General features: G+C 42.1%; 3 protein-coding genes across 3 annotated transcripts; 1 reads left to right on the top strand and 2 right to left on the bottom strand.

Moving 5' to 3' along the window:
• Window positions 1-212: 212 nt before the first annotated feature.
• Window positions 213-5,648, bottom strand: LOC148911661 (uncharacterized). Its single transcript, XM_089028872.1, has one exon. It carries the CDS (start codon window positions 5,386-5,388, stop codon window positions 439-441), a length of 4,950 nt encoding a protein of 1,649 aa, XP_088884998.1. The 5' UTR covers window positions 5,389-5,648; the 3' UTR covers window positions 213-438.
• Window positions 5,649-5,874: 226 nt separating this feature from the next.
• LOC116293307 (cathepsin B) lies at window positions 5,875-11,870 on the top strand. Its single transcript, XM_031700717.2, has 8 exons — window positions 5,875-6,171; window positions 7,960-8,075; window positions 8,874-8,989; window positions 9,249-9,278; window positions 9,716-9,879; window positions 10,117-10,269; window positions 11,075-11,203; window positions 11,553-11,870. The coding sequence occupies exons 1-8, from the start codon at window positions 5,958-5,960 to the stop codon at window positions 11,630-11,632; spliced, it is 1,002 nt and encodes a 333-aa protein (XP_031556577.2). The 5' UTR covers window positions 5,875-5,957; the 3' UTR covers window positions 11,633-11,870.
• Window positions 11,871-12,429: 559 nt separating this feature from the next.
• Window positions 12,430-18,774, bottom strand: LOC116293306 (serine/threonine-protein kinase RIO3). Its single transcript, XM_031700716.2, has 10 exons — window positions 18,307-18,774; window positions 17,986-18,108; window positions 17,489-17,584; window positions 17,021-17,148; window positions 16,185-16,334; window positions 15,781-15,908; window positions 14,851-15,036; window positions 13,884-14,043; window positions 13,045-13,326; window positions 12,430-12,690 (listed from the first exon to the last, which is right to left on the bottom strand). The coding sequence occupies exons 1-10, from the start codon at window positions 18,491-18,493 to the stop codon at window positions 12,538-12,540; spliced, it is 1,593 nt and encodes a 530-aa protein (XP_031556576.2). The 5' UTR covers window positions 18,494-18,774; the 3' UTR covers window positions 12,430-12,537.
• Between the last annotated feature and the right edge of the window lie 2,190 nt (window positions 18,775-20,964).

Genomic DNA, 20,964 nt, shown 5'->3' with positions numbered 1-20,964 from the left:
AAAGAGTGGCGCTTATGGATTCAGCAAATGCAGTACAAGTATGCTATCAGTATATAATATGATTTGATAGCTTTCTTTGAACATGGCAAACTCAGGATTAAACAGAAGTAATACAATATTGTTATATAATTTGAACTTCCAAGACCTGCTCATATAATAGTACTTTTACCAGGCTAATGTACTTGCAGCGCCAGTAAACACGACGAACGACGTAAACGAATGAACAAGCTTTAATAATGAAACGTAGTCGCCAGATGGCCGACCAATAACAACAGTAATGAACAGGCGTCACTGGCGCGGGCGCGCGCGCATGACAGGCACAAATGTCCGCGGGCACAACGGGCTCGCTGGCGCAGTATCTTCTTCTTCCTTATTTTCTGTTAATTAACTGGATAACAAAGTTATTATGGTTCATACATCTACAGGTCGCATAATGTCTCAATATAGGAAGTAGTCCTTGAGGTAGGCTGGGGGTTTGCGTGTTCGTTGTGGTCTCGAGGGAGATTCTTCGCTGCTGAGTTCGTTGTTGATGGGCAGTGGGACGGTGAGAGTGACTTGCGAGGGTGGTGGGTCTTGCTCAGTTGTTTCTGGGGTTGTGTTGGTGTCTTCTTCCGATGCGTTGTCTTGATTGTTTGGTTTACACCAGCTTGGTAAGTCAACTTCGTATGGGCGGATAAGTTCCGATGGGGGTGTTGGTGGACTTGGTTCTTCTGACGCTAACGTTGGGTCTACGGTGGCGAAGTCTTCGTCGGCATCGTTGTGGATTACTTGAGTACTAGTGTGGGAGGAGGCGAGGGGAGCGGGAACGGCATAGCACTCACATAGCTTGACCTTGTATGATGTGGCGCGAAGTTGGGATCCGGTGAACTTCTTAATGTAACACCAAGGGTCGCTCACTTCTGTAACGATGTAGCGGTCACGAGCACGTAGTTTGTCGCGGTCAGCGATCAAATAAACTATGTCTCCCACTCGAATCTGTGGCTGAGGTGCGGCAACTCCGTGTTTGTCTTTGGACTTTTCGCTGTGGGGATGGTTAGTGGACCTCTTCTGGTGCTGCGCTACTATATTCTGGTAGTCAGATAGTGGGAGTTGGTCACAGGTGTATTGACTGCGCTGTGTCCATAGTTCACGAGCGGAGAGACCTTGATGGCGTAGGCGAGAGTTGAGACGAGCTGTTGCTAGTGCGAGGCCAGTAGAAGTAATGGGTCCACCTCCGGGCTCCTGTCGCAGAAGCTCTTCTTCTAGCTCTTGAATAGCCTTTTCGGCGACTGGGTTCTTATTCTTATTCTTTATGCGACCAACATCGAGCCAAATGTTCAAGTGTTTTAGACCGTCGTTGTTGCTAAGAGATAAGAAGCTTGGTGCAGGGTCTACTCGAATGACTGCTCTTGGACCGTCCAAAGGGTGTAGTTCCACAATGAGGCGTGTAAGGGCGTCGCGCAGGGTGTCGTACTTTTCGTCTTGTATTAAACAAGTGTTGGTGTAGGATGTCGAACACTCTCTGAGTAGTAAGATTGCTTGTCGTTGTCGTTTGATAACGTCAGCAGCGAAGGATATGCCGACGACGTCGGGTGGTTCTTCAGATGATTGGTTTACGAGAGAACTTGGAAACTTCCGTAAGGAGGCACATGGGTGGCATGACGAGGATACCCTGGTTAGGGCACTGTTCATGTCTAACGCAAAGAAGTGGCGTAGTACAACCATCTGAAGCTGGTTGCGAGATGGATGGTTTAGACGAACGTGGAGAGCTGTGAGAAGACCATCAAGTACGGACCGTGGTACTACTATTGCCTCAGATGAGGGGGTGAAAGGTTGGTTGCGTTTGACTACTAGAATGCCGTCTTTGGAGATGGACGTTACGTTTAGATAGCGTTTGATGTCTTTTATGTTAGTCAGTTTCTTCGAGGGTCTAGTTCCTTGTTTCAGATGGGCATGGACTCTGCGGAGGTCGGGACATCCGTTTTGGATTTCTCGCCAGGCTGATCTCGTGGTGAATGGAAGTGACTTGGTGTTGTCGATGATGTCTTGAACGGACACGTCACGGACGACAGAGTCTTCTGTTTCTTTGATGAAACTGCACACCTGGCATGTTGGTTCTTGGCACTCTGGAGCGTTGCGGCTCGTAAAGTCTGAAGGGAGGTTAGCCGTACCGGCCAAATGCTGCAACGTGACTTGATATCGGCTAACGGTAGTTAGGAATGATGTTACCCGAGGGCTTGCGGAAAATTCGCCGCGACAGAGTTTATTGATGGCTTGGACGCATGGTTTGCTGTCAGTGAGTACGCAAGTACGGTGTTCAGACTGTATTATAAACGGGCTGAAGTGCTTGACGGCCGCGGCGATACTCAGTGCTTCAATTTCACAGGGCAGCCAGTTGACTTGGTGTTTGCGGAGTTTTGCGCTGAAAAATCCGGCAAGATAGAGGTTGTTCTCACGGGACACATATAGTGTTGCTCCGAGGCCACGTTTGGTTACGGAGCCGTCTGTTACGATCCATAAGGAGTCGGATGGACGTGGTAGAGCGATGGCTTTGGTTGACGTGAGGGCCTGCTGAGCAGCTTTAAACTTGTGGAGAAGACTTTCGTTCAACGTAAGTTTGTCTTGTGACTGGAGACCCGAGATTGCGCCTTCGAGGGGGTCGATTAGGGAGGAACACTCTGGTAGGACGCGGCTAAGGACTTTGTAGGACCCGATAAAAGAGCGCATGCCTTTGACGGTAGTTGGAGGAGGACAAGATGCAAGAACCGCGACGCGATGAGGACTTGCAGATAGTTTGCCTTGGGACCACACCCATCCTAATATGGTGGTGGACTTTGGACAGATGACCGTTTTAGTTGGTGAGAGTCTAAGGTTGCACCTGTCAAGCTGTTCCAGGACCCGTGCCCAGATAGGTAGAAGGTCTTCGGGGCTTGCTCCTCCGCAGTACAAGTCGTCTGCTATCTTTGCCACGCAGCCTTCTTGGATGAAGTCACCAAGTACTCGACACATCATCTCTTCGAGTGCTGTTTCTGAGCCGGGCATTCCCATTGCGGAGCGGCAGTAAACGCGTACGCCACGAAATGGTGTGGCTACGCCGCAGTACTTCCTGGATTCTTTAGCAAGGGGTATTTGGTAGAAGGCGCGGCTGAGATCAGACTTTATCAGGAACTTCCATGGTGCAATGGTGCGTAGTGTGGAGTCAACGTCTGGCATGAGTGATGGTTGGGGTTTGCTGTACCGTCCCACGTCTGCAAAGGCAGTGACGAGGCGATGACCGCCAGAGGGTTTCTTTATGAGGAAGGAGGGGTTCAGGTATTCTACTGCCACGTCGATATCTTCGGGTTTTTGGAAGACTTGGTCTCTTTCCAGTTCGTCAAACTTCTCTTGCAGCTCTATTAGTTGGTTTCGAGAGTATTGAGGAAGGCGCCCTTTACGTTGGGGCGGCTGTACCGGTCCCATGTTTACGCGGGCTTCTATATGGCCCGCTGCTCCGTTGTACCCTGGAATGTCCGGTTTGAAGACGTTGTCGTATTTCTGTAGGACCTTCTGGAATTGGTCACGCATGGAACTTGTAAGTAGCTTGTCTGGATCTAGACTTACGCTGCCTGAGGACGGCGGGGTAGGCTTTACTTCTGTAACGGGGAGTGTTGAGGGTGGAGCCGCTTCGGGAGGAGTCGCTGGGACGGTTGGGCGGGCCCAGCAGATGTGGTCGTGGCGTCGGACGGTGTATGGTTCGTCGGACGTGTTGGTAATTCGCACTTTACCTCCGACTGTATCTATGACTCGTGGTTGGGGCCATGGGTTTTCGCTGGGTGGAGGGCGTTTGAGTTGGGACGTATCACTACGGGGTTCAATGGCGATAGTGTTGTCAGTTCCCAGCTCGGGGGGGACGTCAACTTCTAGGTAATCTCCAGGCCAGATAACGGTGGTGGGCGACGATGAACGTAACACATACGACGTGGCGTGGCGTATGGTGTGAGCCTGAGTGCTGTGTTTTTCATCGGTGTGGTACAAGATGGTTTCGGAGCCTTGTATAGTTATCTGTTGAGTGGCTGGGCGAACTGAGATGTCGTTCGCGATGAGGAAGGGTATTCCAGCGAGTATGTCAACATCTATGTCCTCTACTACGAGGGCGTCGAGCGCGAGTTTCTTGTTGGAACGAGAGAGCAGGACGTGTACTTCGCCAATAACGGTCAGCGGTGTCGTACCATCGGCTTGCAATGCTTGTTGGGAAGACTTTTCGACGGTAAGACCAAGTGTCTGGGCAACGGACGCTTTAATCATGCTGGTTTCGGCGCCGGTGTCGAGGGTCAGCCTCACTGGGTGTTGTCGATAGAAGGCGTTGAGTAGGGGTGACCTTCTGGTGCTGACCCTTCGGGAGATGGAACGTGCGGACGGAAGGGCTGACGCTTCACTGTCAACTTGATCAGGTGCGTACAGATCTAGGTTATCGTCGTCTTCTTCTACTTCCTCTTCATAGTTGGTTGTCGAGCGAGTCTTGGCGAGGAAGAGTCTGTCCTCAGGAGGTAAGTAAGGGCACTTACTTAGGAAATGCTGTTGATCTGCGCGGCCTGCTTCTTTGCATAGTGGGCATGACCTGGGGCGTCTGGAAGTCGTTGGGCGGCGACTGTTTGGCAATTTGTTTGGTTCACGTGAGGCAGGGAATCTAAATTTTGACGCTGTAGCGCGTAGTATCTTGGAATCAGCGGCTGTGCGTAGTTCGTCAAGCAGTGAGTCCAACGCTTGGGAGATTTCTGGTTTTATCGATGCGAGGGTTCTGGAGCGAAGTTCCGTGCCATATCGTTGTTTTACGAGGTTTGGTAAGTCCGGGTGGATTAGTCTAAGCCAGGTGAGAACGATCATATTTTCAAGACTGGGTGTTGATTCCTCGTCGGCGGTTATAATCTCGCCATGGTGGGTGATATTGCCATTAGCGATGAGGAGATTGTCTTCGACGAAGGACATCAGTCGTTGAAAGAGGTCTTCTGGGCGTTCGTCATGTTCCAGTTTAATGTTATTAAAGTCGATAAAGTGTGCTCCGGTGGACTGGAACCCATAATGCATGCGAATCATTTGCCAGATGGAGTTGATAGATGTTGAGTTCTTGACAATTGAATTTCTAGAGATAACTGGGCAATAATTAGCGATTTGGCCAAGCATCAACTCCAGATGGGTACACTTTTGCTGTGCTGTTCGACGTCTAGCGACAGGGACTGCTTCACCGTCATCAGTAAAGCCTCTTAGAGGGCCTCGAGATTTCTTTAGCCACGTCACGGTATCACCAAGGAAGGATGCGAAATTTACGTCGAGAGATAATGTATACTGTAGGTTTTGTCTCCATGCTTCGAAGGAAGTGATTGTCTCGTTTTTAGTCAGTGTCCATTGTTTTGGTGCTCTTGTTGAAGTCATTTTTGGAGTCGATGGTTTGGGTGATTGTTGATGAGGCCGTGTGAATGTGTTTCGTAAGCTCTTGTGTACGTTTCTTGCTGTTCGTTTTCCAACCACCGTACAGGTTGGCTCGTTACGAGACTTCTGCTATTGATCGTTGTATTTATACTGTTGTTCGTGGGTCCTTTAATCGCTGCCACCACGCCAGTAAACACGACGAACGACGTAAACGAATGAACAAGCTTTAATAATGAAACGTAGTCGCCAGATGGCCGACCAATAACAACAGTAATGAACAGGCGTCACTGGCGCGGGCGCGCGCGCATGACAGGCACAAATGTCCGCGGGCACAACGGGCTCGCTGGCGCAGTGACGAATTTTATCTGAATTATTTTTAATATATTTGAATTGGGCTCCCTGTGGTAAGAATTACGTGATCGTAAAGCGTGTACGTGAAACGTGAAGTTTCGAAGTCACATGGAATCACATGCAGAACTCGTGATCGATCGATGAAGCGTCACAACTCTACACTTCTCCAAAGAAGCTTGAAGCAGCGGTTTGAAAGCGCGAAATAGGAGGACAAATTCAGCATGTTATCGTGCCTAGTATTGTCTCTAGCCATCGCTGTTGCCAGCGCAATGCCGGCAAACATCAATCCGTTATCACAAGAAGCTATCGACTACATCAACAGTCTCGAAGGAATGACTTGGAAAGCTGGCAAGAACTTTGATGATTCTGTCTACACAATTGACGACATCAAAGCGATGTGTGGAGCTTTAAAAAGCCCAGTACCTTTATTAAAAAGTAAGGATTTTACAATGTAACTTCTTAGATAAGATTACATGTTTAGAAACGGAGGTTTCAAAATAAAAAGGTAATGCAAATTATCCGAATTTGACAGTTCATGATAAAGTAGATATTTCGACGACTGAGCTTCAGCTAAATTATGCAGAAACCCTATAGCTTTGTCAAAATATTTTCTGCTACGAGAAAAAGAAAGATGCAGTTATCGACACTAGTTTAAAACAGTTGCTATGCAACTAATATTGTGTAAACTTTATTCCATGGTATAATTTTTTACTGGCTTGATAAAAATGAAACATGCCAGAACTCACGACTTCGACTGCGTTAGATAAATACACATAAAATCCTCACCAATAATCGGAATGCAGCGAGAAATAATATCACGAGGCAGGCATCTTTCATCAATTTTTAAGTCATATCATGTGAGATGTGGCATGATTCCAGTCTATATATGTCAGGGCTGTCAACTCTCCCGGATAAACCGGGGGTCTCCAGATTTTGGACCGTATCTCCCGGTCTCCAGATTAGAGTATCAAATCTGACAATTTCTCGTTTTGTGAGACTAGACTTTCACAACCATAAAATTCCAATTATTTCATGTTGTTTGTGTTATTTTACATCGCTAACAAAGTCAAAACCCCAGGGTCAAAACGTTCCTCATAAACTGTTCTTGCAAGCAGGCCATTGTAATATAAGCGATAATCTGATTGTTCAGAAATAAACTAATCACATCAAATGTTACAAAGCGAAAGACGTCTTTTCGCGCGCTTTTTGACGCGCTGTGACGTCATGTCCCTTCCCTATCAATTTTCCAGATTTGAATATCTCGGGGGTTGACAGCCCTGTTATGTCTATCTTAAAAGTCAAATTTGAAAGAGATCCGACAGAAAAAAATGGCAAGCTAAGTATTCCTTGCATGTTTATTTTGTGTATTATTGGGCGACGATGACAAGCTTCCTGAATTTCAGCAACACTACATTGGTGCATTTTGTTTAAACTTCACAAGGCACGCTAATGCAAACATAGGGAGCCCAATACTACAAGGTGCAGGAGCAGACGTAGCTCAGTTGGTTAGTGCGCGACCTTCAGAGCTTGAGGTCCACGGTTCGATCCTTACGAACTCCACGTCTGTTTCGATTTCTCTCTAATCCATGTAGCTTCAGCTTTAAATACTCTTAAAACAGAGCACTGATTGAGAGAGGGGGTAAAGTGCGCACCGTCGGCTTCCATTGATAGCAGTTGAATTTTAACTGAAGGAACTACCAACGTTAAACTTTACTTTACCTTTAGATCAAGTAATATGCTACTGTATGAGGAAGGGGAGCTTTAGATAAAAAATGTGGGAAAGCCATCCACTTGGATATGAGAGTATGTAAATTAAAAAAGAAATATAAGAGAATTCAGTATTTTTTTGAAGTAAGAAGCTCAGGTGGACTTGCGCATGCACTTCCGTTTACTATTAGCCAATCAGAAGCATTTTTGTTGAATCAAGTTCCATGATGAATTCCAAAATGGAGTCATATTTTAAGTGAACCTTTTTTAAATATGAGGGCTTCGAGGTGAGATCACTGGCTCTCTTGAAAAAAATAGGTAGCTGTGTCCAGCACCAGATTAATATTAATGATCTTACATTTGAACATCCATGAAATAACCGGCAGTGAAAGATGAATTACCTTGAGATCAATGGCCAGTAGCCACCCTCTATTGAAACCCTTGGGCAATAGGAACAAAATAATGAATGCATAAGATATAAGCTTCTAAAATGTTCAAATCTTTGTTACATCTCAGTCCGTGAATCCCTTGGTGCCATGGAAATACCTGATAACTTTGACTCCAGGGAAGAATGGTCAAACTGTGCCAGTATTAAAGAAGTCAGGGACCAAGGCTCATGTGGAAGTTGCTGGGTATGTTCATTAAAAACATTAATTGATACCCTGAAACAACCTCTGGGCTGATGAAAGTCAGGGCATGGCTAACTCACAGATCAAACCCTGAAACAACCTCTGGGCTGATGAAAGTCAGGGCACGACTAACTCATGCACAGATAGAACCCTGAAACAACCTCTGGGCTGATGAAAGTCAGGGCACAACTAACTCACAGATAGAACCCTGAAACAACCTCTGGGCTGATGAAAGTCAGGGCATGGCTAACTCACAGATCAAATCCTGAAACACAAGCTCTGGGCTGAACTAAGTCAGGGCTCGGCTAACTCACAGATAGAACCCTGAAACAACCTCTGGGCTGATGAAAGTCAGGGCATAGCTAACTCACAGATAGAACCCTGAAACAACCTCTGGGCTGATGAAAGTCAGGGCATGGCTAACTCACAGATCAAATCCTGAAACACAAGCTCTGAGCTGATCTAAGTCAGGGCATAGCTAACTCACAGATCAAACCCTGAAACAACCTCTGGGCTGATGAAAGTCAGGGCACGACTAACTCATGCACAGATAGAACCCTGAAACAACCTCTGGGCTGATCTAAGTCAGGGCACGGCTAACTCACAGATAGAACCCTGAAGTAACCTCTGGGCTTATCTAAGTCAGGGCATGGATAACTCACAGATCGAACCCTGCAATTCCCTCAAACAATCCCTACAAAGTGTCTAAAAAACATTAACATCATTATAATAAAGATCAAGCAGGTAAATTGTTTTTGCTACTGAATTCATTTAAAATATTTGCATGCTTTTTTCTTTTAGGCATTTGGTGCAGTTGAAGCAATGACTGATCGTTTTTGTATCCACTCTAAGAACAAGGATACACCTCACATCTCTGCAGAGGATCTTCTAACTTGCTGTGATTCTTGTGGAGCTGGGTAAGTACTAAACTGAACAAAAGGTGTGCAAGGGATCCTGGTAGCTGTAGTTAATGATGTACTGTATAGCGTCATGCAATTGTCCTATTAGAACTCAAAACTCTAAACACAGCATGAGCAAGTTTTTATCCACATTAGTAATTATTTGACTGATGCCAAAAATCCCAGATCTCATAGAAATAATTAAGCTACATAGTAGAACGCAGATTAGCAAAGAGTGCACAAAAACTAATTATCAACCTTTTCTTTTTTCTTTTAGTTGCAATGGAGGTTACCCAGAAGCTGCTTGGTGAGTGATTCGATTAAATTAATGGATTGTGATCATATATAAGGCACTCTACCCAAGGCACTATATTGAGCTGCAATTATACAGATGTACAAAACAGTGCGTGTCACACATGCACCTACAACTATTTTCATTCATTTACATTTACCTACATGGGAATCAAGATAGAACTATGTCTATGTACAGCAGTTTTTTTTAGAGAAAAGACAGCACCATCTATTCAGATATATTGAGCCCCCAAGAGTTTGTCTGGCTGAGGTTTCAACCAACAACCCCCCATGCAGCAGAACCTAATTGCAACCTAGCAAACCAGGAGTCGGTTGGCTCAGCTTGATTTACACCCTAGCTGCCTCAGCAGCCAGAGCAAATGTCATTCCCAGCATTATCAATATACTGCATTTAACACGCTGTCTTACGAAAGGTTTTTAATCATTTAACAGGCAATATTGGAAAAACGATGGTATCGTAACTGGTGGTCAGTATGGCTCTCATGAGGGTTGTCAGCCTTACCTCATCGCTAAGTGCGACCACCATGTTGTTGGCAAGCTTCAACCATGTAAAGGAATACAGCCAACACCAGAGTGCAAACACAAATGTGAAGCAGGTTGGTGTCTTTGCTTTTAAATACTGTAGAATCTCATTTATAAGCCCCCCACCCTCTCCTCCTCTCCATTCCTTGGATGCAATCCCACCTTTCTGTTTTAGAAGACATTTCCTCCCCTGAGGTACAAGCTCCACTACCCCACCCCCCTCCGTCTTAATCATTTATTAGGAATATCCTGCCGCATTAAAATTGTTGACCTATATTTTTATATTTGTATTCACTAATTCTTACTTATAGGATACAATGTAAGCTACTCTGATGACAAGCGTCACGGAATGAGTGCTTATTCAGTGGGAAGTGATCCAAGTGAAATCCAAAAAGAGATCATGACTAATGGTCCAGTTGAAGGAGCATTTACTGTCTACGCTGACTTCCCAACCTACAAAAGTGGTGAGTCGCAGCACAAGATATCGAGTTGTTTAAATTTTGATTTGGAGATTTTGCCTGTAGGTGCATGCTGCACAATATAGGACACAGGATCCCCTTTGATGTACATTGCAATAATTTCAAACGCACAAAAAAGGGGTGGGTCGACATCCTATTCAGACGTTGAATTTTCTAAAATTCACATGTCAAATTAATATTAATTCACAAATCACACAAATTTCAAGGAAAGAATCGCATGCATAGTTGAACTGGAATTCACGAATCACACTTTTCTATTTTGACGAATCAAATCTCACAATTAAACAAATCAAATCACACAATCAACTCCTGTGCCACCAGGGTGGGTTTTGAAATTCAGGCAACGACATTTCTAAAACTGACGTGTCAAATCAATCATTCATAAATTACACATCATCACACATCGTAGCTAACCTGGAATTCATGAATCACGCTTAACATTATGCTACTTTCACATACCCAATCACATCGTCATATGTAACTCCGGTGCCACCCGGCTGCTACTAGGCTTCCATTTTGATTTGGTGAAATAAAATCCAAGAAACAATATGGATAAATTGCAGGGCTTATAATAAATATGGCTGGTCATTGGTGGATCATAATGAGGTGTCAAATACGTTTTAGCTCAAAATCAATTAATTAATTATTATTATTAATTATTATCAAACCTTGTTTCTTGCCAAATCAACTGGTGAGGCAAAGATTTGACCAGACAAAATCCAATTCTGGCTGGACATTGTCTGATGACAAGCTTTGAAATTTAGAATGCTTTTCTTTTTTGTCTTTTAAGGTGTCTATCAACACAAAAGCGGTGGAGAATTGGGTGGTCATGCTATAAAGATCCTTGGTTGGGGAGTGGAAAATGGTACACCCTACTGGCTGGTTGCTAACTCATGGAACCCTGACTGGGGTGATAAAGGTATTTATATTAATATTTATATTAGTCAAAGGAACAGTTGGCTAATTACTACGGATCTCACCAAACTGTGGCGACACGTCAAAAATTTGTCTCGCTACCACACCCTAATTAGTCCACTGACACACCTACTTTTGTCACTGTCTCGGATCTAGCACATTGCCAGTAAGGTATTCACTGTAATACATGTAACAAAATGGGGCGTGACAGTAGATGAATTAGGGTGTAGCAAGACGTGTCACCACAGTTCTGTGAGATCTGTAGTATTATATTTTGTCTGTGACCTCTTTCTTGCTCCCAGCGAGTCGTACCATTCTATAATCCTAATATTATGAATGTTTTTTTCTTTAAGGTTTCTTCAAGATCCTGAGAGGCAGTGATGAGTGTGGAATAGAGTCTGGAATTGTTGGCGGCATGCCAAAGTTCAACTAAGAAAGTTATTAAGCTCTAGTTTCTGTTCGTTATGTTGACTATAATGATGATTCATACAAAGCATTCTTTTAGGAAAAATCCTATTTTGTATTGCAAACCAAATGAAATCTCTAAAGTAGTAGCAAAATAATACTAATGATAATATAATGTGAAAAGAACAATATTTTCTTTAAAAAATGTCATACAGTAAAACAAAAATATTTTTCTATCAATTTAAAATAAATTTGTTCTTGTCTTCTATGGTTTCATCTGAGTACATTTGAGATAACTTCATCATGATCCCTATATATTTCATACTAAATCATTGCTCTGTAGCTTTTGGTACTTTTCTATGATAGTTGAATCAAGGGAGACAGAAGTGGGTGTGCACTCACCTTTCACTCGCAAATCAATCATGGATTTGTGAGTGCACTATTTGCTGATTTAGATCAGAGTGAGTTAGCTGTGCCTTGGCTTAGATCAGACCAGAGGTTGTTTAAGGGTTCTATCTGTGAGTTAGCCATGCCCTGACTTAGATCAGCCCAGAGGTTGTTTCAGGGTTCTATCTGTGAGTTAGCCGTGCCCGGACTTAGATCAGCCCAGAGGTTGTTTCAAAGTTTAATTTGGAATTTAGCCATGCCACGACTTCAATAAGCCTAGAGGTTGTTTCAGGTGCTCTGTTAATTAGCCTTCCCATGACTTAGACCAGCTTAGTTTAAAGACTGTTCAAGATTGACAGAACTCATACATTTGGAATGTATATGACTCAAATGACTGGTTTCGAATGAGTACACTCTTGTTAAAAACTCAAGTCATCATGATTTTCTTTAGATGTATTTATTTCCCTTAATCTTTTACTTCATTCACTACACTCGAACAGCATACATTACAAATACTACCTTCTTCAAAGCTTTGTTTAACCAATTTCAATCGTTGGTCGTCAATTCATCTGGGGAGTCATCTGAAACATTCTCATCAGATCCACAACTTGACGTCTTGTTAAAGAAATAGTCAAAGGCATAAGGTTGTACATTTTTACGTCCACCGATGGTCATCTCATATCTCTCATATGACTGAACCTAAAAGAAATTTAAGTTATTTCTGAGATCAAAACCAACTCTGCTACATCCTTGAAGACGTCTAAGGGTAGCTAATGATACCATGCAAAACTGACCAGTTTTATAAGAGGGTCCTGAAGGGGGAAAATGGGAGCTTTGATTTGCCTTTTTGGGGCTGTGAAAATGGGATTTTATGCACTGGGAATGGGATTTCCCCTTCACTGATTGTCATAATTCTTTACGCTCAGTAGAATGAAATTGAAAACCCACTTTGTAAAAATCGTCCTTGGTTTTACAAGGGTAGCACTTAGCCAGTGGCTAACAAACCTGTCACCTGTTTAAATCTATATGACTTTAAAAAGATGTTCAACAAACCTTTGCTAGAAAGAGGCTTTCATCCTCGCACAGCGGTATGTCAAGACCGGACACCTTGAGAAACAGCTGAGGTACAGACATGACCTGTTGATTTCCTTGCTTCTTGAAGAACTCTATGATGTTAGTACAATCACGGTACAAGAACTCCAGGGCATGTGGGTGGATGGGCTCAACAGCCTGGCTGACATCAATGAACCATACCCGATTATCATGCCATAACATGTTGTATTCACTTAGGTCAGCATGAACAAGCTTGCATTTCTGATACATGGCACACATCATCTAGAAAGGTTTGTATGCTTGTTAGTTTCTTTTAAAAGATACCCTACTGACATCCAAAATTAACCTACTGACAACCTACCAACACTCTACCGTCCTTTTTCTTCACGAGGGTAGCACTCAATGATAGCCTGAGGCTAAAAAACCTGTGGCCCTCATTTTATGATCAAATTGGAATTTAGGAGTTGGATTTTGAGGAGGGAGGAAAACCGGAGAACCCGGGAAAAAACCCACGAAGCACAGGAGAGAAGCAACGAACAACTCTACTCATATACAACACCGAACCCGGCGGGACTTGAACTCAGGTCACATTGATGAGAGGTGAGCGCTCTGACCGCTACGCCACCCGTGCTTCCCAAGGGATCTGCTATTACTCTTCCAATGACATACAGACACTACTGTGATCAACACTGATTTTGAAGTTGCAAGTATCAAACAGTTCAACAGCAAATCCGAAACACCTCAAATTAAAGTCCTATAGGCTGGCAATAAATATTCGAGTCATGCATGTAGTGTAATAATATCTCAGTATAATCTTAAAAATGATTTTACTGCAGTACCTCAATACACTGTTCATATGCCAGTTTCAGCTGGTTTGAAGACAGAACAGCATCTTTTAGCTTGGGAGCAGCCTTCATGTCTCTCCCAACAAAGCTCATGACCAGAATGTGTTTCTTGAGTAGAACTACACTGGGGCAGGAAATCCCTGCCTTCTGCATCCTAGAACAAAACAAGAAACCATTTAGAATAGGTTGGGTAAAACCAGTAAAACTGGTTTGCTTTTTACCCCTGTCAGTCATTAATATATGGTCACTGCATGTGGTTGCAATTGGATCGAAAATAAAGCTCTTCAGCTTGGGTGCAATGTTTTCCCATTTCAGACCACATGTCACTCCCTAGAGTATTATACCTTCATTTAACGGCTGCCCATAAGAAGACACATGAATACCGGATGCAACTTGAACAAGAATCTCAATCACAAGATAATCACATCTGGTCTGGAGTGGGTAAACATTAAACCAAAGCTGAAAAGGTCTATTGGGTGATTTTACAGCACAGTTCATGTCTGTGGTTTAATTTCTGTGGCCACTGCAGGTGAACTTATGGACCTCTATGTGTGAACACTTCTCAATGAGATGGGACTGACCATTTTATTTGGTCATTCAAGCCACAACCAAGGTCTAACCATTTGCAGATATTTTGAGAGCAAAGGAAGCACCTTCTACTCAATCAGATACTGTACTTTAAGACCCTAGGTTTTGGTCCATCCATAACTCAAACCCATTAGAGTGATTTAGCAACAAGATTCGAACATTGTTAAAGACAATGGTGGCAGCACTTTTTTTTTCATCCTAAACGTGGCTGACATCCTAGACAGGAAGCTTTTTAGCAGCATTTTTACCTCATGTTGAGAATGTCAACCATGTCGTCTTTGACATTCCCGTCTGATGCAAAATCTCTCTATAACAGCAGGTCAATGCCCAACTGACCAGTTTGAGTTTACTAGTTTACTAGTTTGAGACTTACCTGCTCAAGTTACACATCTCTTTCTCTGCCCAGAGACGGATCACCTTCCTGGGATTCTGCTTGCTGAACCTGTCTCTGAACCTGTGGTCATCTTTGATGTACCTCTCCCGCGTTCTGAACTCATTCAGAGTCGTCTTGAAGACCTTGACGGCACATTCTTTAGGGAGTTCTTCACCATTCTCCTTCCTATCAAAATTAAAATTAAAAACATTGGAAAGATTTTTAACAAATTTAAAGTCTACCAGCTTCTTGATTCCAGTTGAGAATGGTGAAGTGGAATTGCACTCACTCAACTCTTACTACTTAATTTGTCTCAATGTTTCTCTTAAATTGTTTCCTGATTTCAGGCATCCCAGCAATTTTTTAGACAAATTTGATAGGAAATATAGGCTGTGCAAGTTCTAAATATAGGAAAATATAGGAGTTTTTCCCAAAAATATATGCACTTTATAGGAGCTAAGATAGCTTTTCGGTGCCATAACCAGGGATCGGCCATAAAAAAAAACAGAACCAAAAAAAAAAAAAGGGGCCACTTTATTTCCTTCGCCAAATATGCTAAACAGTGTAAAATATAAATGTATCAATCAGCAGTCGTCCTATTTATACGAAATATAGGAGGTTTTCTTTAAATATAGGCTCTTTATAGGATCCCATACAAATTATAGGAAATATAGGATAAATAGGAGGTCTGGGATGCCTGTAATTTTGTGAGCTTTATCTGTTCCCCTCAAAGTCTTAGTTTTTCTCTGGGTTTTCCAAAGAGGTTTCCTCCCTGTGAGCTAGTTGTGTCTTAAATTAGATCATTACAGAGGTTGTTCATGAGGGTTTGATACAACAAAAGTCTTTAAGCTTATGCTCTACATATGTGGTGGGTACAGTGCTGTCGTCGGGGTCACAGACACATGAAGAAATGCCATGCCATATACTAACCTTCCTCCATTAGCATGAAACACACAAGCTTCCTTGCCTGTGCTAATGCACCCATTCACATTCTCAAGTGTCTCGTTATTCACCAACTTGTACAACAGAAGGCGTGTCTTGGGGTCCAAGGCTTGCTCCTGTTTAACAATAAGAAGAGAAATTGGTCAGAGCATTGGTATATTGTGCAGGCGGTCGTGGTTCATGCCTCAGCCAGACCAACCCTCAGGTTAAAATAACTGAGAATAAGGTGCTGCCAAAAACTCAATTATTTTTTTGTTTGTGATGAAGGTCAAGTTGAGGATCACAGCAATGGCCATTCTGTTCCTAATTAACTAGAGATGTTAAAAAAGGCCATGCATTTGTTGAATTACCTGTAGTCAAGTGTCATCCTCTATAAACAACTTATTACTCACATGTGTTGAGTGTTCTTTCTTCTCGTGTAGTCTGTGACTCTGTCTCTCCTCTTTGTAGGAGTGTTGCTTCAAGTTGTTGTAGACATGGTTGGAGAGCTTGAGATCAAGCTGCTTGCTTCCCACATCTCCCGCTGCAAACCCTGGTGGAAACTATGATGAATAGGCACACAAATGTCAATGCAATATTGCTTACATTAAGATAAGAATGGGGGACTTCTGATTGGCAGTTGTCAACAGCACTTCCCTCTCACAAGTAGTACAACTTGGAATAACTGTGGTTATTGATATTCAATATTGCGAACTCCGACATTTCAACGGCTTGTTATAAAATTGGTTCTTCACTGATTGACGGCAGCAAAAAATATAATTTCAGCATGCAGCTTGCAACTACCAAGTTCACAGAATATGAAAAACCACAGTAAACCACAGGGGTGTGTGATGCTAATACAGGATCTCTCACTACTGAGGTCATGGATTTGATCCGTGAACTTGCCATCATATGTGAATAAAATTGCTTTTGGCTCTCTCCTATCATTTGAGGATTCTTCTGTGGGTTTTCTATTTTCAGTCATTCGTTCACCCATTCAATCATTAATTTGTCAATCCATCCATCCCTCCTTCCTCCCATCTTCCCTCCATTATATTCATTCATTTGTTCATTCATTTGTTCATTCATTTGTTCATTCATTTGTTCATTCATTTGTTCATTCATTTGTTCATTCATTTGTTCATTCATTTGTTCATTCATTTGTTCATCCATTCATTCATTCCTTCATTTTTTGTTTGTTTTATTTTACATCTACTTAAGTAGTGTGTGTTAAAGTGTAATGTTTTACCTTTTCAAGGCTTCTAACATTCTTTCTCCCACAAACCATAGCGTCATGTTTGGTAGCAATCTGCTTCTTGGTTCCTTTTGGTTTAACGCTTATCTTACTCATGTCAGGGTCAGGTGGCGGTGGTGTATCTAATCAACATAAAAAGCAATGGTAACAAAATTACACCAGCCATTAGATATCAAGAAGCACTAGCAAGTATTAGCTAAAGAAGTATTATGGAATCCAGGGTGACCAATAGCAGAAGTTCACTCGCCTCCCACTATGAGGTCTCTAGTATAATTTCTGCATCATATCATTTTCAATAAAGCTTGTTAGGTCTCTCCTCTGTCCCTTGACTTGAGGGTTTTCCTATGGATTCTCCTGTTTACCTCCCTCCATAACACCCAACATGCGAAATTCTAATAGCCAAGTTTCAATATTCTGTTTGAGCGGTAATATAGTAAGTCTTACTCTTATAGTAAGTCTTACCTAAATCATCTTCAAATGCTTCCTGCTCATCAGAAGAACTAGAATCATCTTTCAGCTGTGCATGAACACTGCGGTAATTGTCGAAGCTCAATGAAACTATTTATAAAAAAGAAAAACAGTTTGATGTAAATACAACTGAATGATTTACTCTTTGAATGGAAATATGTTGCAAATACATGGGGAGTGAGTGTGAAGTGTTCGTGATGCGTCAGCCAAATTTTGGTCAAGTATTGGCCCTGTGTTGGCTGTCAATCGGAAGATTGTCGGCCAACATGAGTTGACTAAAATAGTGGTGGTGATAACAATATTGATGACAGTGGTAGCACTGATAATGACATTGTTTCAATCATATGAATATAGATTGATTGTAAACATATATAAAGTGCAGAATCAGTCATCAAAACTGGGTATCCTTGTTGTTCCAGCCCATAAAATAGAGATCTTTGAAGGATGAGAGAAAAGTACCAGTCACTGTTATGTCATAAGGACTTGCTTACCTTTGCTATTTCCATTGTACTTCTGTTCACAGATATTAACATAATGATCGTTCTCTTTATCAAATTCATTCTGAAGCATCTGAGCCAGCAATAAATCGTTCTCGACATCAGAACCACTTGCTCCTAATTTTAAAAATAACAATAATGATAGTGGAAACTAAAATCTTAGAATTGGTGGAAGTGTGGGAGGAAATATTTCAAAATTAAGGGGGTTAGCAAATTAAAACTTAAAATATTAATATATAAATTTTTGAAGATAAAATGGTCATAGTAGAGATTAGTCTAAGGCTGTTAATAACATAACAATTCCTAATTTCTTACCAGCCACTGGAAGTTCTACAGCGAGACTGTATTTTAAAGCCAAGTCTTCTTCTTTCTGCTGCAAATCCCTCGCCATTTCTTCGTCAATAACCGAAGACAGCGAACAAGGAGCTACTGAAGGCGTCTTCCCCCAAGGACTTCGTTGAATTCCTGCAGCATTGAGTACCACTGTTTCTCCTTGATCCATATTTTGACTTAATTCTGTATCTAAACTTTATATTACAAATAGTATGTACACTTGCGAAAAATATAAATTAAAGCTTGGGTTTTTAAACGACGTGAAAAAATATTTCTTTTAGGTTCTAGAGCGAATAAAGACAAACTGTTCGTAAGACTAGGGTTTGAAGTTCTTGTCTTTAGGAGTACTAGGTGCAGACTAAAGGAGTTATCAAGAAAATTTGGGATAAGAAGGAGTAGAAAAATTACAAATAAGTGAAAATGGTGGTGCAATGTGCCTTGTATAGTTATGACGTCATGCTTACTGACCAGCATAACCACAGGGAACCCAAAAACTGTTTACTCATCATTTTATTTTTCCACTGAAAGAGAAAAGAATTATTTATTTATTGATGATAAAGCGAGAGTTTAACAAAGAGAGAAGTTTATTCTTATTTGTAGTTTTTGAATTCGAAGCTTCGTGATTAATCGTTCATGCATGTGCATGCGCAATGCTTTTGAACCGGCGCGCGCAAACAATCTCGTAGAAGTACCCAGAGCCAGCCCAGAGCCTGAGTTTCTTCTGGCCTGGCCTTATATATCTCTTTTTCGAAAATTGCGCATGCGCCAAAAAATAAATTATGCCAGAGCCCTCGTTCTTCGCTGCAGGCCAGAAGAAACGCGGTCTATTGGCGCGCAAAGTCACGATCAAAGTCAAGACTGGCCGCACGATTGAAGCGGAAAGATCATCGCATACCGGTCAAACCAGTTTTGGATATCAAGAACCAACTCAAGAACCAGCTTTGGAAAACCAGTTTTTGACTTCATGAGAAAGAACAACCAGTTTTGAAGATTTAGAGAAACCAGTAGTTTTGGTACTCTGGTTCACCTAGTCGGCCTTCCCGTGGAACGAGGGCCACGCTACCATCGCAAAACGACAGAACAGAATCCCTTTTACCCCTCCCCTCCCCCTACGAAAAGCGAGCTATTTTCCAAATGGTTTTACTGCAATACAAGAAACACTTGGTACTACATCTTGGATGTACAATTCAAAACGAAACCAATGCCGAGTGACTAAACGGCGCCTTACGCCATAAAGTCGGTTCTAAGTAACCTTCGAATTCATTTCCACTCATCGATTTGGTCATTGAATAAAATCTATTGATCGAAGAAAAAAACAAATGCTGGAAATATTTCGTTTTGATTGATACATGTGAATAATATAAGGGAGTATTGGGTCAAATCAAACCAGAATTAGCATATATATAGACAGCTAAAGTTCAGATTCGCAAATTCCCATTCGTATGGAAAGGAATGTAAAAGGCCACAAAATGTTGGCAGAAGTTTTGAGGGAAAAATTTAATCCTGAAAGAGTCAAAACGGAGTGATTTTAATTTTTTACTCCGCTAAAAGTTTTACAATCCTTTAGTATACGAAATTAATTACGCTTTGCTTAGAGTGAAGTCATTAAACCCGTGAAATAGATATTAGACTAATACACTTTAGTAGACCCTAATTCCATTGTTTTCTTTTGTGTCTATTTCTAGTAATTTTTATTTCACGGGTTTAATGCCTTCACTCCTAAGATAATAAAAGCGTGTTTCGCGTAATAAACATAATGCAAAAATTGGTCTAATGAAACAAAATAAAATAAGCCCAAGTACAAAAAATTTTAGTCAAAGCAAAAACTAGATTATTAGCAACATTATGGCTTTGTGCCTAAAAATACCACAGTAAACTGCATGGCTGTCAAATTTTGATTCTTTACTGTAATTTAACTGCAGCTCCAATTTTCACTGCGCGGTCACACTAACCGGGACCACTTGAATAAAGCTGACCAATCAGATAACAGTAAACCAGACAGAGATTGAACTGATAAGAGTGTTATCCAATCAGATTATCACGTTCTCATGCTCTTATTATATCGATGTGCTATCTGATTGGCCGGTTAGAAATATTGAACTAAATGAAGCAATATGATTGGGTAATAATATTAGTTTATCGAAGTGATCCCTGTTGGAGTTAGTCACCTACGCAGCCGCTATTTGTGTCGTCACGCCACGCTCACTCCAATCTCGTACACAGAGCCTGCTTTTCTTTTGGCCTGCGGCGAAGAACGAGGGCTCTGGCATAATTCATTTTTTGGCGCATGCGCAGTTTTCCGGAAGTGAAATATAATGAATGAAAATCATGCTTTCAAACGTGCTTTCAAACAGAGTTCCGTGTTTACTTCCGATTAAAATAAGAATTAGAAATCGGGAACCTTTTTTTTTTGGCAAGTCTTTTAACGTATACGCTCTTATACCGGAAGTCCAAGAAATTCTGGTCTCAAAAAATGGATTACTGCCAAAGCCCTCGTTCTTCGCCGCAGGCCAGAAGAAACGCAGGCTCTGGGTACGAGATGGCGCTCACTCGTGACGACACCGAATAGCGGCTGCGTAGGAGAATAGGTCGGAGTCACGCCACACAGTAACTACTAAGTTTGTTAAATACTGTGGTATG

The sequence above is a fragment of the Actinia tenebrosa genome, unplaced genomic scaffold (assembly GCF_029948245.1).
Source record: "Actinia tenebrosa isolate PJP-AT-01 unplaced genomic scaffold, QUT_ActTen_1.0 PGA_scaffold13__45_contigs__length_12533684, whole genome shotgun sequence".
Taxonomy (NCBI): domain Eukaryota; kingdom Metazoa; phylum Cnidaria; class Anthozoa; order Actiniaria; family Actiniidae; genus Actinia; species Actinia tenebrosa.
The sequence above is the reverse complement of the archived record's forward strand: the minus strand, read 5'-3'. Positions and strand labels throughout refer to the sequence as shown.